A 16,924-nucleotide genomic window follows, 5' to 3' on the forward strand; every position below is an offset into this window, starting at 1 on the left:
ACTTCTTTTCTTTTCTTGGAAATCCAAGAAACATTTATTATATATGGCCTTTGGCCCAAATAATATACAATGTAATACAGTAGTTAAATAAATATCATTTGAGTGTGTTTAAAAATTCTGTTCTACGTTTAAATGAAAAAAATAAATATTTTCCAAGTTTAACAATAAGATCAGTATTTGTGGTAGACATAAGATAAATATATTTTAATTTAGTTGGGTTGTTTGTATAAAAGGAAAACATATATTTAGTTCTAATTTCTGAATAAAATGGACAAACTAAAGTGAAATGCTATTCATCTTCAATTGATTGTAAAGCACATAATTTGCATAATCTTTCATTCATTTCTATTTATACAATTCCATCTTCCTTTTTCAATTTCTAATTCTAATATTTCTAGTCTTATCTTAGTCATAATTTGTCTATGTTTGTAATTTGTTACTTTACAGTTTTGGAAAGGAGTTGACTGGTAAATAATAGCTGTTACTAAATCAGTATGGTATCACCCATTTGATAATGGTTTCACCCACTCCCATTGAACCCACCAATCAGCTTACATTACAAGGCAACAATAAGTATCAGTAGACTTTAAACTGCAAATAATCACTTACTTTCTTTTTATGGTATATTTGACACTGTTTTCATTTAAGAAAAAACGGGCATAATAAATGTAAGTAAAGTTAGCTGCAAATTTAAATTTAATTTTGTATTAACAATTTCATGGTGTAAAACTGTAATAGTCAGCAAAGTTTACACAAATAAACACTTATTACATATAAACCTTCACAATCTAACAAGATCAATACAACATCACTATTCTTGCATTAGCCAGCTACTGAATATTTTGGAAAGTCCAACTAACTATTTTTAGAATATGACATCACTTCCTGGTTTTCTGTGCCTGGATTAATTGTATTGCAAGTTCGTAAGATCTCTTTAGATTCATTGGTTGCACGCTTTTTTTGTATTCCTTGTATAATTGTACGTAAATCAAAATGTAAACCAACCAACCAAACTCATTTGTACCTCATTGTCAAAATGACAATAAATAATATTGTATTGTAAACATTTTAAAATACCAACGTCTCACTACACTCTGAATACTTACTACTAAATTTTCTCTTTTGTTTAAAGTTTCTGTAACTTATGTTATCATAGTATTACTATTGAACTGAATAATAATTAATCTGTGTAATAATTATGTAGTATAGGTATAACAATTAAGATTATTCATAGATTTAGTCGTTTCATTTTTTCCAGATGTCTGAACAAAAAGCATTACAATTCTTGGACAAGAATGATCTTGAATGTGCAATCTGTCTAGAAAGACTGACAGAACCTAAAACACTTGAGTGTCTCCATAGTTACTGTCTTCATTGCCTGCAGAGTTTGATTAAAACAAGTGGCAAAATAAAATGTTCAAAATGCTGTAAGATGTATGATGACCTAAATCAATTTGATTTGAAAGATCTTACTACAAATGAAATGTTAAGTTATCAAGTTAAATTTGTTGGGAATATTGAATCTGAAAAACCTTCAACATGCTCATGTTGTGATAATCAACCTGAATACTACTGCTCTGAATGTCAAATGTATTTATGTGGACAATGCATCAAGCAGCATAAAATAATTCCATCATTGAAAGATCACCCATTATACACACTGGACAACATCGAAGGAGAGGGTAAAGATCTACATAATAAAATTGACTTTGAGAAGATTGAATCTGCAAAACCACCAAAATGTTCAAGCTGTCAGAACCAACCTGAATACTTCTGCTCTAATTGTAAAATTTATCAATGTGGTCAATGCATCCAACAGCATAAAATAATTCCTTCATTGAACGATCACCCATTGTACACACTGGATAAAAATGAGGAAGATGATCTGTTAAATAAATGTAAATTTCACAGAGACCGCATGCTTGAATTTTACTGCAGAACTTGCTCCAAAAGTGGATGTAAGAGATGTGAACATGTTCTTAGTTGTTATCAAAATGAACATAATGTGATTCCATTCAAGATCGCTGTAGATGAGTTTAATCAAAATGTTACGGAAGTTATGAAAGAGGCTGAGGACATTAAAGAAAAACTAAACGGAACACGTGATACTATAACTAAACAAAGATCAGACTTTGAATCTCGAATACAAATATGCAGAACAGCTATTGACTTACAAGAAGAAAACTTAATCAAAAAGATTCAAGAGAAAACCAGAGCAATGGTGATTGGTCTTGACAATGTTGACAAAGAAAACAAAGAACTTGTTGATGATCGAGTTAAACATATTGACAAAAAGTTGAATAAAGTTAATGAGATGTTGCCATTAATTAACACAATGATGAACCAACCAGAAGAAAGAGAAACACTTAAATCTCATGAGGTAAATATTAATGCAGTTAGAAAAGAAACTCTGGAATCAAAGTATGATGAATCAATCAAGATAACTGCCCCTACTTTCATTCCATCTAAAAACTTGGATAAAGTGTTAGATTTGGAAGGTATTGGTAAAATGTCAAATGCTGAATATGAGGTTGCTGAAGATAAAGTACCTATTACAGTCACAATAGGACAGACATTTGAGGTGAAAGTTGTGTCAAGTTCAGTAAGAAGTGATGCATCTCTATTGGCTGCAACTTTAAATAACGAATCGGGTGAAGAATCAGAAACTGAAGTGAAACATCACAAAGGTGTAGACTACAGAGTAACGGGAAGATGCCACAAAGAAGGAAAATGGAAGATGACAATTACTGCTAAAGGAGAACAAATCAAAGGATCACCAGTAAATATCGGAGTAGAAGCACTAGGACTTGTACACACCATTGATAACATAGAACAGCTTAGTAAGGGTAACAAAGTAGCAGATTTAATATTAGATAAAGATGGATGTATAATTGTATCTAGTTTCAGTAGAGATTTATTAAAGTTTAACCAAGAATATTCATTCATTGGTAGAATAGAGGTACAAGAAGATGTACAGGTTTCTTGCATGCATCAAATGAGTGATGGTCACATATTGTATTCTGATTACTTAAACAAAACTGTTGTCATGTGTGATGATCAATTTAACCAAATTTCTACATTTGGACAAGGAACTTTAATAATACCACGTGGATTGACAGTGAATAAAAACACTAGAACTATGTATGTTGCAGATGAGAATTGTCATTGTGTGTTTAAATTTAATGTTGATAATGGCAAACTTCTTGGTTCACATGGTGTAGAAGAAGGAGAAATGTATGTAGGTGTTGCTCTGACAAAGGAAGGAAACATAATTGTTGCAAACTCTGGAAATAACAGAATACAAATGTTTGATGCAAATGATAAGTTTATGAGAATTCTTGTAGGCAGTGGTGAGGAAGATGGTCATGTTTATTATCCTCATCATGTAGCTGTAGACTCTGAGGAAAACATACTTGTATCAAGTAATCACAAACTTCAGTTATTTGATAAAAATGGTATTTTTATCAAACGAATAGATGATGGTGGGTTAAATTTTCCTTTTGGAATTGCAATAATCTCTAACCAACCAAGAAGGGTTGCTGTAGCAAACTATGGGTCAAACAATGTAAAAATATATAATTATTAATAACACATTTTATATACTTCAAACTAGCAGAAAAACAATTAATTTCTATATGCACACTCAACATATGTTGAATAGTGGTAACATCCTTGTTGCTTGTGTTTGCAAACATATGCTCCATAACTCCTAAATGTATTGTAGATGTAGAAGCTTCTATATACTTAAGTTTAGAGTTTACGATTTTTCTTTTTCTGTTTATAAGTTTATTAATATGCATGATATTTCCGAAATAAAAAGAAATTGAAAATTGAATTGAATACAACTGATGATGAACAACAGACCGGTTTTGTATAATTAGTGATTTCCTTTAACTTGTTAATAATGTAAAACTTAAAAATAATCAACAGATACATGTACTGTATTATAGTATCAAGTAAATAATAAAAGTTACTAAAATTTAACCAGGCATATTTGTTATTTATTTTTTGTACATTCAACAGAAAGATATTAAATGAGATAAAAATATGTAAAGTAAATATTAAGGCTTGATAATCATAAAGTTCTTGTTTAATAATAATCTCAATAAATAACTATTTGATTACCTTGATAATTCCAACTAGCGTGGTCTTCATCATCAGTATGCCCTCAGTGAACACGGAGATGGAATGAGTTAAGCGTGCAACCTAAACAAAGGCTTACATTGTTAGTACAGGAACAAAATCTTGGTTCAAGTTCTACTGAGAGTCAGTGACGTAACACAAAGGCCCCTGGTTTGGGAACCCTAGGTGGCCTCCAATGCTGGAGGCCTTAGCCTTTCTAGACATATTATTTTAATGCCTGTGTTTTCCTCTGGGCACTGCTCTGCGGTCATAGCTGTTGCGCCACTGCTGAGGGTAGAGCAAAACATGAACAAGGTACAAAGGTACACACATTAAGTCAAAGGGTAGGATCATACTTGGATTGAATCAACAATGGATTTAACAAAGTTTTGTGTCTGTTGCGAGTGAGCATGGGATTCATATTCATATTCAATTCATATACAATATTAAATTGTATCTCTTGACACTAATTTTGTAGATATGTATTTTATCAATAAAATAGTAACTTTTGATTACTTATCCTAATTATAAATTTTCACCATTTGTATAATCATGGATAAAAAGATGGAATGCAAAAACTAAAATTGACTTACTTCATATCTAAGATCAAGCTGAGCAAAGTCTCTAAGTTTATCTTTCTCTAGCCTTGTTGGAACCTCTTTAATTGAATTGGTCTGTAGCTGAATGATCTGAGATAACAGGCTGAACATGGTACGTGGTATTATCTGGAGCACTTTACGTACATATGAGACGAGTTCACCTGAGTAGTACTGAGATACACTAACAAGATCAGGACTTTGTGCTTGATTGATACGGAGTAGTGGCAGATCAAGAGCTGACGCAAGCTGGAAAGTAAATGAAAAAACAACTCAAAGCATCAAAATTGTATATAGTTAGTAGTAGTAATAATAATTTATTTGGAAGCTACACTTTTGAAACAGTGGCACACTTCTTGAATGAAGGTGCATCCAGAATAAGTAAAATAAAAGTAAAAGTTATTTAAGAATAGGCCTATTTATACTAAATTATGTACAAAATATTAAGGTTTCAATAACAAAGATAATATATATATATAGTTGGTTGTAATTATTATACGGCTGAAATAAACTATAAAAATAACAATTAAAAACCTTTAAGAATGTTGCTCTGAGCTTAGTGACAAGAGCTGGATTGCTCTTAATTCCAGCCTGCATGTAGTTTGTGTATCTATCAATCAACTCCCATGCGTATGATAAATCAGCTACAATCTGCATTGTGATCAAAACCTCTTCTTTGATGTTGATGGTGCGAATCATTTGGTGAAGGTACGTACGCGTCTCAGCCAGGAACTGACGCACCTGTAGGTTGGCTTCTAACTGGTGGAACTCTTGAACCTGAAATCAGTTAATTTGTTTTATTCAGTAAACATGACAACCATACCATAATGTTGAAACAGCTTATTTCGAATGGATTCCAATTTAACTTGCTTGTTATACACCAGTTTCATTTCTCAATTTCAATTTACCAACACATACTGTACACAGTAGAGTTTAAAAAGTGTAATCCACTATCTATTATGTAAAACCTATTTTGCTATAACAGCAGTAGGTAACTGTTAAGCCTTTTATAAAAATATCATCAAAATAATAATGTCTTTCTTCATTTGTACCTCTTCGAGAGCTTGGATGAGTTGAATAATTTTCCGTCCAGCCGATGTTGAGTCATCATAATCCAACGATCCAATCTGCTTTGCCATCTCACTAAACCACATCTTAAGATTATCTAAAGTAGCAACAAAATCGACCCTAAAACTTGTTACTTTCACTGAAAATGAACTCATTGCATTTTTTTGCATAGACATACATGAATCATCCGCCACATTCAAACAACTCCTCAAACCCCACCTTTTTAATTTTCAACATTAACTTTTTGGCCTTTTTTTCTGTTGATTGTTCAGAGCTTAGAAGCGCACTGTATTTTGTGCTATATTAAATTGAACATTATTATTATTATGGAATATTATTCCACTATAAAGAATGTAATTCCATGTGCCATTCCATTGATGAATAGAAAGCAATGATCAGGATTGATTTTTTTTATGTAGGCTTCCCACAATCCTATAATTTTTGTAAATGTAAACAGACAAACCAAATTTCATTTGTACCTCGTTGTTAAAATGACAATAAATAATATTGTATCGTATCCTGTGCACATTTAAAAAAAATGTTTGTACACTTTTATTACCCAATATATGTTAATCTTTTAAATGCATAGTTGAAAGCTCATACCGTTTCTGGCAATCCTGGTAAGTGGCTTAGTTCCTGAGAACACATCTCCAAGTTCTTCCATTCTTTCTCTTCCTTCTTTTTGGTAATCCTCCCATTTCTCTTGCTTCTCATTCAGCATTTTCTTAAACATCTAAAACAAAGTTAAGATTGGTTATTTTCCACCATAACTTCCACTGTTGGGGCTACCACATAGTCCATGTATTCTGTCTTATGTATGGTTTTCCCACATTATACTAATAATCCTTGAAGTGTTATACATATAAGATAAGATAACAAATTATCAAGTATAAAGCAGTAACTAACCTCTTTTAATTTAAATTCAAGTTGAGCCGTATCAAGAAGCAGTTCAAATAGTTGTTGATGGTTAAACTTAGAATCAAACAAGACTTGCTCTCTCACTTTAAAACACTTCTTATTCGTGTCCCATGCTAAAATAAAATAAAGTAAACTTAGAATCAAACAAGACTCACTCTCCTAATTTTAAACACAAAAACATATTTAATTGGTTGCTCAAACTCAAGTAGAAATAAAATTGAAATACATTGAACTAACATGGACTTCAATTTGAATCCTGGTTTGGTAACTCTTTCTATCTTTTGCTTTCATATTGAATTGAATTAAGAAAATCAAAAATGATGTTGTGAGTTTTGAAAAAGATGTAGAAATAAAGAAAAATACATACATCCCTCAGCCGTGTGCAGCATTAGCCATCGCATGGTCACATTACATTCACGCAGACAGTTCATTAATTTAGGTATGTTATCAAGTACATACTCCTCAGTCAATGAGCCTTCCGTCAGATAATGTTTGGTTGCTTTACGCACTTTACGTATACGCTCGTCATATCGATTGCTCTAAAATGACAAATATACCGTTTGTAAGTAAGTCATTCTAATTAAGGACACTGGACTTAAAGCAGAAGAGCTGTCAACAACTATGACAGATATAACCACCTGGAGAGCAATCATAGGAGTACGACCGAGGTCGCCTTAAGTAAGTAAGTAAGTAAGTATTTTAAGTAGTATCCAATTTTTCTTCAAAAATTACTTTATCTTCATTTATACACTGTTCATAAAAAAGGCTTCATCTTTGAGGTTTAAATGAAGCGATAGAACATGTAAAAGCAGCGATAGACAATCTACAGAGTATTATTGAGGATGTAGGCAAGTATACCTTAAAATGTGTAGTAAATTTGATTATACATTAGATAGAAATATAATGCTGAGGGGGAGGGGGGCTAAATTGTTTTGGGGAAAACTAACTTAACAGAAGTCAAGAAGTATACTTACCAGCTCTTTGATGTTAGTCGGATCAACTGTATTAGTGAGGGCAGTATACGCTGCCTTATATGGCATCCAGGCATCCATCAGATTTACACTAATCCCCATGTAAATACTAATCACCTAATATACAAAATACAAAAATGCAAAACAAAAAAAAAAATTACAAAATCTACCATATTTATAGTTATGTGTTACAATTAAAGCTAGGCTAGGCAGCCAGAAATATACAAACTAGGATAAATTATAATCTAAATAATTTCTCCATGATACATACAGTACATCTAGCATTTCCCTTATGTTTATGGGCTACAATCAACCTAGGACTGGCAGCTTGTGGAAAATAGCAAAGTGCCAAGGAATGTATGAACAAGCAATAGCAATAACAAATATATTTATATAAAAACAGGATGAGCAAAATGTGATGTGCCCATAAATGGACATGATGATGTCATATCACTATCATATTTAAGCATATCACTACCATATTTAAGCATATCACTACCATATTTGGACACAAGATTATTACCCAATTGTCTGGAAAGTGTTTATCAACAATTTCTCGCATCTTCGATTGTTGCGTTGCCAATATTTCAGGAGCAAAATAAAGAATGACGTACAACATGGCCGCTTGGGTTGCAAGAGCTGTACTACGATGCTCTGGTAGCGGGTATGCCGATATCTGATTGTAAATATCATCTGACCTTAATCGACCAATCACCATGTTTACAAACATCTTGTTAACTGGTATTCGACTGAAAAAAAAAAACAATTTTAAGACTGATTTTTGGATGAATTGAGAACCCAGTACGTCTTATAACTTAAGTTAGTTAAGTTGGTCAACTTAAGTATATAGTTTACCTGAAGTATGACGCTGGATAGTTAGGCACCCTCTTAGCGTTTGGATGAGTTGAGAACCCAGTACGTCTTATGACTTAATGAATGGTATATGTTAAGTTAATCAACTTAGTTTATATTTTACCTGAAGTATGTCTCTGAATAGTTAGGCAATCTCTTAGCGTTTGGATGAGTTGAGAACCCAGTACGTCTTATAACTTAATGAATGGTATGTTAAGTTGGTCAACTTAAGTATAGTTTACCTGAAGTATGACTCTGGATAGTTAGGTACTCTCTTAGCGTTTGGATGAGTTGAGAAGCCAGTACTTCTTAGTAGCTTGCAAACATCATCCATGTTGGAATCAACTGCAGCACGTGCAGCACTGGAAATAAAATAAATAAAAATATATAATAAACTAGCCTAATCTTTATGATCTATCTTACCTACTTTGGACAGGTAGATTTCTACCCTTCTGGGGAAGAAGACCAATGAACTACTGTATGTTGACTGTGTTGCAAGAGACACTAGCAGTAGCAAATTTATTCACTACCAAATCAGATGATGAACAAATGACTGTGGTGTTGCATTGTGAAATTCATCTCAGATATGTCTGCTTGATGATGATGATGATGATGATGATGATGCTGAGCATGTTGAACATGTGTCTGTCTGTCTGCAACGTGTATGAGATCCTCCCCCAGTGTACTATTGTGCAGAATACCAAGTGAGTCAACTTACCTGTAGCGATGATAAGACACTAGCATTCTCTCTCTAACGATACCTTCTATTCTCATGTCTACTAGAATAAGCATCACACCATACAGGTACAAAGCTTCACACTACAAAACAATACAAATCAATTCTTTGCTTATTGACTATAATATGTGTGAATACTACAATATTATTATTATACAATATTACTTTATTTTAATTTAATTTTTTCAATGTCTTTAGGCAAGGATTACCAATACTAAACTAATCACTTTCCTATCAAATACAGTAGGTGGTAATCTCCCTGTTACATGGACTATCTTGTGAACCAGTTCACCGGGGTAAATCCCCTACTCGCCTCAAATGATGAACTGAGTTCTTTCAAGTTCACACACGATTACAATCAATATCTTAACATTTAACATATTTACCAAAAGTTGTTTGCCATCTTCATTTAATAATACACTTTCAAGTGTTTGTTGAATGAACACGCCTTCATCTAAATCGTCTAAAAATCTGAAAGGAAAACAGACATTAATATATTAGGTTTTATTTTGCATATTGTTGTTTTTCAAAAAGCTACACAGCCATTACTGACAAAAACTGATTTTCATAATTGTTTTCGAATATAAATAGAGATTTCAGCTTTGAGTCATTTGTTATATTTTAAGTAGGTGTTACAGTAGGTTTTAAACTTGCATATTCCTTGGAAACTTTCAATATATGGAAATAAATAATAATACTAATAATAAACGTAATCAAAATCCTGTATACCTGTTTAAATCTGAAATGTATTTATGAATGCTTTCAAATGCTAGATAAAATCTCCGCAATATATCAATATTATTTTCACGGAATTCCTCATCTAAATCTTGCAATTCCTGATGAGAGAAAAAAGTACAATTGCAAACTAAAATGTTACCTATATTTTGTTATTGTCATAAATTGAAAGATCTGTGAATTAAGAAAGTCTAGAAATAGTTGGAAGTGAATTGTGAGAATAAATCCTGACAGCACTGCATGCAGGATTTGAACCAGGGAACCAAGGTTCAGTAGCTGAGCATCCAAGCTACAAATTACAACCAATCAAGTGTTTTTTAACAAATAGATTACACTTTAATTAAGTAAAATATAATGCTTGATGATTAATACATAAGTAAGAATCTTACTGGCTTTGAGTCAATCTTGTTATCATAATAATCAGAGGCTTTGAAATAGTTAAAATCAAACAAGATCTCTGAGTACTTCATTTGATCCTGCTTAGTTTCCAAACGGAATACCGGTGGAATAAAGTCTGCCAGTCGCAACAACTCAGCAATGATCGCATTTCCACGGGAAACCAACTTCACAATAATTTGCCCACAGGCATTGTTCTCAGCTAGAAAGTCAGCCATGGTATTACTAAAATGTAAATCAACAATTTATGAAATAACATTTTCGAAAAGTTAGAGCATCATCAAAACCGTTTCAAAATTGTTTAATTTTAAAGACCCCTTCCCTGCAATTTTGGACGTTTTTTGGAAAATAATACATATATATCACTTTAAAAACATTAAACCATGTCATTCCTTGTCTTAAATGTACGTTTTATGGTAAATTATGATAAAAAGTGAGAAACAATGCACTACCTAAGTAGCTCGCGGCGATCGACCTCTCGTGGACGGTCTTAGGCCTAGCCTAGCTAGGCTTAGTTTTGTAGGCCTAGCTGGTAAACATCGGTAACGTACGAACATCGTACGCTAGCTATATACCTAGCCTGACGTTGTATAGTTGCTGCATTAATTGTCTTTCTATTTTTGCCAGACTCCGTTGATACAAGTTGGGGAAAACCCGGTATTTTCACTGAAAGGTTAGGAGTCTTCCATTTGTTTTTGCCTCACGATTGATCGAAAAGTGGGCGAATTACAGGTGAAAAACAAAAATATCAATCCGCGCGCAATGCATTTTGGGATTTATAGCGGGCCGCTATAATTATTAGAATCGACTTATTTTTCACATTTTTAACCGTTTAAAGACGAAAAAAATTATCGCAATAGGACCATATAGTATTATTTTTACATTAAATATAGTTTGTGATGTTAAATTAGATCTAAAAAACGTAGGGAAGGGGGCTTTAACCGAAATAAACAAGCAGTCAATTACTATGGCCGGCTACACATTATTACTGATATTTAACATTATTTACTGAAAGTAAAGTTGGCCATTTGGTTTTTTTACTATGGGTCAGATCTAACTAATAAAATGTCAGGTTTTCTATCTCAAAGTCAACTAGCCTAGGCCTATACTAGGCCTAGCCTAGACTAGGCCTAGTATCCATACATAATATTCCAAAATAGCCACGGCCTAGGCTAGTATTAATTATGCTAAACTCTATTAACCAACCTAGAAAAATTAACTCATGGTGTCTGTTAATAAAATTGACCTAGGCCTAGCCTAGCTAGCCTAGTAGCTAAAGCTGGCCTAGCCTATTACTAGAGGGCGTAGGGAGAGAATCTAGGCCTAATCCCGTGACCAGTCATCTGACGATGGCTGGCCTGTCACTTTCAGTAGAAAATTAACACAAACCTCTTTATGATTAGTTAAACCGTAATCACAAAACACTTGCTGAGCAGATTAGCTTATCATAGGCCCTTTCTTTTCATGTATTTCCATGGGATAAAAAAAAATGAAAGAGAGGAAATCACTGCAAAAAGGAACCAACCGGACGGCGGATGTTTGTTGTGTAGAAAGTTATAATATGGAACGCCAAAAATGCCTTTCAACTCGGCTGGTAAGTGGAATCAAAGATGGTATGATCTTTGGTGGAAAGCGAAAAATAAAGAGTAGAGAGACGGGCAAATCTATTTATTGAAATACAGTATTTATTGAAAAAGGTAGTCATTTACAAAAAAACAATAATCAAAGATACATTACAATAAAAAAAAAACATATTTGGAAAATTAAATGTCAGTAAAACAAACAACTTTCGATTCTGGTTGGTTAAAAAATATTTCTAATTAATCTACACTTGAATGAATCAACGTTTATATTTATAAAAATAAGAAATGCTCATTTTTTAGTAGACATTTCATGGTGAAATTGAGTCCATTTCTGGGCAGCTTTACATAAAATAATTAATGCTCAATCTATTAGTCATACATGAGTGTGGAGTGAGGTACAATCTCTCATCATTTCATGTCAAAATTGTCAACACCAATCTTCTCTCTCAAAGCATTTTATATCAAATTTGAAATATGCATTCCTCTGTCTCATGCTAAACATGCACTAAATGCAACAGCATTTAAAAGTTGTTGAAATTTACACAAGTTCCTTTTTTACAATTCCTATTCATTCATAAAGCCCATGTTTGTTTCTATTTCCTGACATCAAAACTATGTTTAAAAACAGGTTGACAACATAATAAGCATAACATTTCAGATGTAAAATAGCTATAAATTGAAGCAGTAATTCCAAATCATGTCATAGATTGTGAATTATTTTAATGAAAGGTAATATCAGCATTTATACAAGGGTAAATCCATGTAATACTGCACTCATTGGCGAGTTCTACCACTAGGTTTCATGTCCAGTATCTAGTAATATTTTGCATAGAATATCATAAATATATATAATATATTAAGCTCTGTCTACACTATCAAACTACAGTAGTTTGATAAAAAAGTGTGATGTGCCAAAATATGGTAGTGATATGACATCATCATGTCCATATATGATGGCACATCACATTTTTGTAACATAAATTTTGATAGTGTAGACAGAGCTTTAAATTGTATTATTCTTGATGGGTATTCTTGACCACTTTGCCTTGAGGGTCAGCTATTTTGAGGGTCAGTGGTGTTCTTATTTGTCAATTACGATGTGTTGTGTTGTTTATTTGTCCTTCGCTAGTATAACAGTGTGTTGTCCTCCCGCTGATACCATAATAGCTTTACGATTTTCAAGTTGTTTGGATTTGATAAGTACAGGCGTTAGTTCATCATCTTCTAATCCTGTTCCAAGCTGTAAACTGCTACCCATTCCCCATGAGTACACCTCGCCTGCAAAAAAACGCATCAAATTTATCATTTATCGTCACCTTAAAATACCAACATACTAGAGAAGTACAACGATACAATTCTAAGTTTCTTATTATGTGGGAAAAGCTAAAATATTGGGCATACCTTCTTTAGTTGATGCTATGCTCATGCTAGCCCCACAGTCAACACTCGTCACGTTGCTCTTTTTTATTTTTTCCAACATTCGTGGAACGTATGACTCTTCAACATTTTCTCCAAGTCCCAGTCGTCCATAATCAATTCTACCTAGAGAATAAACTTTACCTAAAAAGAAAAAATATACAAATATTATTACATTTTTTAAAAGAATTGCCAGCAGTAGTTTGTTTGTGACAAGTCATTGATGCTAAAAACTATTTGATGAAAGTGTATTTAGATTGTTGTTTGCACGCATTATCTCAGCTGTGGACATTCAGCAATGTAAATTTGTCAATATGCGCAATATAAAAATAATTAATAAATAAGAGAGTCAGTTTCTCTCTGTAAAAGAATAAATAAATAGAATAATACACACAACCAAATACAGTAGAGCTAGCAAAACAGAGTTGGAGGAGCAGAGTCTTCACTTATGAAGTTGACAAGAAGAAGAAGATATATAACAAATTATTATTGTATTATTACTAACCTTTAGTATCAAGAAGTACAGTGTGATGCTGGCCACCACAAATCCATTCAACTTCAATATTAGAGAAACCTTTCACCTTCTGAGGTACAAACCACGTCCTAGTGTCCTTGATTCCAAGATGGTGATAATTATTTAAGCCCCACCCATAAACGTCGCCCTCATTAGTGCTTGCGAAGGTACAGTACGAAGAACACCACACATTACTAAATACCGGTGGTCCAGATCCTCGTATTGGCTTGAAACGAATTTGTGTTGGACTCAAAACTAAACCTAGTGATGGAATAAAAAGAAAATGATGTGTCATTTTGTATACATGATATTCACAGTAAATTCTCCTAATACAAGAATTCAAATCCCAAACTCCGAGGAAATTAATTTGGTTGTGCGAGATTCTTGAAAACATTTTACATTGTAAGTACGAACTTTGGATGCTTTCAGTTCAGTGCAAGTATACATCATTCACACACTAAGGGAAACATTTAAAAAAATCTCTTAAATTAATACAATTTAAGGGAAATGCCAATAGAATGCAACGCAATAAATGATTTGACTGACCAATCACAAGTGATAGATTATTCGAACTGTCCTTTGTCAACATATTTGTGTTGCGTCTAAATCCTTGCATCCCTAGTGGGAACCACGCTTAAGACTAGAGAAGCAGCATGATGAATTTTATGCCATTTAAAGCCAGGCTGTAATATAGCATAATAGTAGATACTTACCAAGACCCTTGCGACCACCTCTCAATGAAAAACATTCTGCCACTCGTCCTAACTGGCCTTGGTCAGCGCAGCCCATACTGAATATCATGCCTTTATCGGTCAGTAAGCATAGATGGTCATTACCAGATGCTATCTGAACTATTTTATGATCTAATGGTAAATGAAAAGGCTCCCTCACTACACCCTTCAATGTTAATCCAATGACACCCATTCCATCCTGCAAAAAAAATAATAAGTGTTAAAAATTACTATTTTGTTGATCTTTTTGTTTTCGAGGTGTTAACATAATACAGTTTTATGTTGTTTACAGTTATATTAATTTTGTGCGTAAACCAACATTTCTTCTAGATTTCTCATTATTTGAGAAGAACATCATTTACACTTTTAGAAAACAATGTCATAATGATCATGAATTATTTAATTGTTAATACTGTACAGTAGTTATATAACTTCAAACACAAATTAAGGCTATCTTATCTATTAACAAATGTGTGACATATCACAATAACATTTAACTTCACACAAAGAACCTGTGATATGACACAATATAAAAGATAATTACATTGATGACTTTCTAGGGTGTAATCTTTAGGGTGTGGCCAATTTGTTGGGTGGGAATTACTGTAGAATACAACCCTTTTAGTTTTTAAAGTCATGGTTTTGGCAATGATTGGAAACAAAATAGATGCCTTACCCTAAATGAACCCCAAATGTAGACTATACCATCATCTGTGAGAGCAGCTGTATGTGAATCACCGGCACTTATTTGTACCACCCTTACATTTAAATTCTCAACCTCTCTAACTTCAAACTCTGACCCTTCCACCGTCGTATCCCGACCAAGAGCACCGTCGTCATTGCAACCAAATGTAAAAACCTAAAATTATTAAAATTAAATTCATAATTAAAAGAGTATCGTTATGAGCTGAGGAAACTAAACAGTGCATTGAGAAAACAACTGTCAATGGGTAAAATCAGCTGGTTGGAAAAAGTTTTAAAGCAGTGTATATATAAACCGTAAATAATATATGTTTTCATCTAATACAATGTTTCTAAGCGTTTAAAACACAAAAATGATCCATAAAATATCGTAAGATAGGCAAAAAAAAAATCAAAAGCATGATGCACTTACTTTCCCACTTGATGTGAGGCAAACTGTATGCATGCCACCAGCAACCACCTGCACTATATTACCCTGGGCTTCTGCAGGAAACACCACTAAACCTGGCTTCTTCTTTTCATTTATGTCTTCACCTAGGCCTAACTGACCAACATCTCCTTGCCCAATAGTTAAAACCACCCCTGGTTCAACTCTATGTGATGGATGGCTCACTAAGAAATAAAATATTCATTAATTCAAAATTTAATGTCAAAATAGTGATAAAGAATGCAAATAAAAACCACTGATCTCTATAAAACTACAATTTCATCAACACATTAAATTAGACAGTAATATTAAATAAAAAAAAATTATAAAGACAGTATTTTGTGAAAAAAACATAATGGCTTAATTCAAAGATTAATTATTAAAATAGGAAATTAAAATACCTTTATTAGTTTTTGTTTGCTTGGGTTTAACAACTTCTTCCTTGGTGATTTTGTCTGTATTCTTTCTTTTCTTGGCTGGCATTTTGTATATAATTATTTTACTAAAAAAAAATGAAGTAGCATTAATTAATAATAATTAAACAGATAAATATAATAATAGTATTTATTTTAAAAGACATTCACTTCAGCAGAATCATAATGTAACCAAGTTTATATACAATCATAACCAAGTATATGTAACATTGGCTGCCTAGCAGCCTTTGCGGATGTCACCTGTCTGGTAGGTGGGTCAGCCGCTATACATCCATCATCATGCACTACTCGCCACTCAATGCGCCTAGCCTAAAAGGTAGTAAGTAGGCTAGCTCTACCGGTGTCCGCTCTATCTATCTATTACTGGCCTACTAGCTAGGCCTAGAGTCTACGAGTAGTAGGCTATGTTCCGGTCGGAGTTATTTTATGTTTATTGTACCTAGGCCTAATACGTTTGATCAAATCTGAATATTTTCTATAAAATATCGTTAACTTTAAAAAGTAATTTACCTTAACAAACCTTTTCTTTGCTTATAAAAATTGACTACAAACTTCGAACGAACATTCAAAATGATGCACGTTTGCTACAAACATCCGGCACGCGGTGGTAAAAACTACCGAAGCGTGACGACTCCTCGCGCTCGATTCAATTTTGTTGAAAAAACGCCCTCATTGTTACTGCCATTGTTTACTTTTTGGTCCCTGGGAAATATAGAACTTCAA

The 16,924-nt window shown here is 33.1% G+C and overlaps 3 protein-coding genes across 5 annotated transcripts in view; 1 reads left to right on the forward strand and 2 right to left on the reverse strand.

The window, feature by feature from the left end:
- Positions 1 to 11,920, reverse strand: part of LOC144854447 (WASH complex subunit 5-like) — a 29,545-nt gene extending 17,625 nt beyond the window's left edge. The window contains exons 1-15 of the mRNA XM_078712409.1: positions 11,784 to 11,920; positions 10,388 to 10,619; positions 9,993 to 10,099; positions 9,650 to 9,734; positions 9,246 to 9,346; positions 8,770 to 8,889; positions 8,199 to 8,424; positions 7,679 to 7,792; positions 7,072 to 7,243; positions 6,693 to 6,817; positions 6,390 to 6,519; positions 5,771 to 5,883; positions 5,253 to 5,495; positions 4,716 to 4,967; positions 4,126 to 4,206 (exon numbers count right to left, since the gene is read on the reverse strand). Coding sequence (XP_078568535.1) covers positions 4,126 to 4,206; positions 4,716 to 4,967; positions 5,253 to 5,495; positions 5,771 to 5,883; positions 6,390 to 6,519; positions 6,693 to 6,817; positions 7,072 to 7,243; positions 7,679 to 7,792; positions 8,199 to 8,424; positions 8,770 to 8,889; positions 9,246 to 9,346; positions 9,650 to 9,734; positions 9,993 to 10,099; positions 10,388 to 10,612 — 2,094 coding nt within the window. The 5' untranslated portion in view covers positions 10,613 to 10,619; positions 11,784 to 11,920. The remainder of the gene's footprint in view (positions 1 to 4,125; positions 4,207 to 4,715; positions 4,968 to 5,252; positions 5,496 to 5,770; positions 5,884 to 6,389; positions 6,520 to 6,692; positions 6,818 to 7,071; positions 7,244 to 7,678; positions 7,793 to 8,198; positions 8,425 to 8,769; positions 8,890 to 9,245; positions 9,347 to 9,649; positions 9,735 to 9,992; positions 10,100 to 10,387; positions 10,620 to 11,783) is intronic.
- LOC144854142 (uncharacterized) lies at positions 626 to 3,854 on the forward strand. Of its 2 annotated transcripts, none has more exons than XM_078712033.1 (2): positions 626 to 668; positions 1,259 to 3,854. In XM_078712033.1, the coding sequence occupies exon 2, from the start codon at positions 1,259 to 1,261 to the stop codon at positions 3,584 to 3,586; it is 2,328 nt and encodes a 775-aa protein (XP_078568159.1). In that variant the 5' UTR covers positions 626 to 668; the 3' UTR covers positions 3,587 to 3,854. The 2 variants fall into 2 exon arrangements, with proteins under 2 accessions (XP_078568159.1, XP_078568158.1); XM_078712032.1 differs by lacking the exon at positions 626 to 668 and adding an exon at positions 1,123 to 1,155.
- A 137-nt stretch (positions 11,921 to 12,057) lies between the features above and the next one.
- LOC144853543 (regulator of chromosome condensation-like) lies at positions 12,058 to 16,838 on the reverse strand. Of its 2 annotated transcripts, none has more exons than XM_078711236.1 (8): positions 16,712 to 16,838; positions 16,169 to 16,269; positions 15,753 to 15,952; positions 15,315 to 15,497; positions 14,621 to 14,837; positions 13,899 to 14,168; positions 13,379 to 13,537; positions 12,058 to 13,255 (listed from the first exon to the last, which is right to left on the reverse strand). In XM_078711236.1, the coding sequence occupies exons 2-8, from the start codon at positions 16,248 to 16,250 to the stop codon at positions 13,089 to 13,091; spliced, it is 1,278 nt and encodes a 425-aa protein (XP_078567362.1). In that variant the 5' UTR covers positions 16,251 to 16,269; positions 16,712 to 16,838; the 3' UTR covers positions 12,058 to 13,088. The 2 variants fall into 2 exon arrangements, with proteins under 2 accessions (XP_078567362.1, XP_078567363.1); XM_078711237.1 differs by having other exon boundaries at positions 16,722 to 16,740.
- Between the last annotated feature and the right edge of the window lie 86 nt (positions 16,839 to 16,924).

The sequence above is a fragment of the Antedon bifida genome, chromosome 10 (assembly GCF_963402885.1).
Source record: "Antedon bifida chromosome 10, ecAntBifi1.1, whole genome shotgun sequence".
Classification (NCBI taxonomy): Eukaryota; Metazoa; Echinodermata; class Crinoidea; order Comatulida; family Antedonidae; genus Antedon; species Antedon bifida.

What these genes read in the sequence shown, in the direction of transcription:
- LOC144854142 (XM_078712033.1), top strand. Translation starts at nt 1,259, where the DNA reads ATGTCTGAACAAAAAGCATTACAATTCTTGGACAAGAATGATCTTGAA.
- LOC144853543 (XM_078711236.1), bottom strand. Translation starts at nt 16,250, where the DNA reads ATGCCAGCCAAGAAAAGAAAGAATACAGACAAAATCACCAAGGAAGAA. An exon ending in AGGTGGTCGCAAGGGTCTTG is followed by an intron (nt 14,169 to 14,620) that starts GTAAGTATCTAC and finishes TTCCATCACTAG; the next exon opens with GTTTAGTTTTGAGTCCAACA. An exon ending in CATAGCATCAACTAAAGAAG is followed by an intron (nt 13,256 to 13,378) that starts GTATGCCCAATA and finishes GTTTTTTTGCAG; the next exon opens with GCGAGGTGTACTCATGGGGA.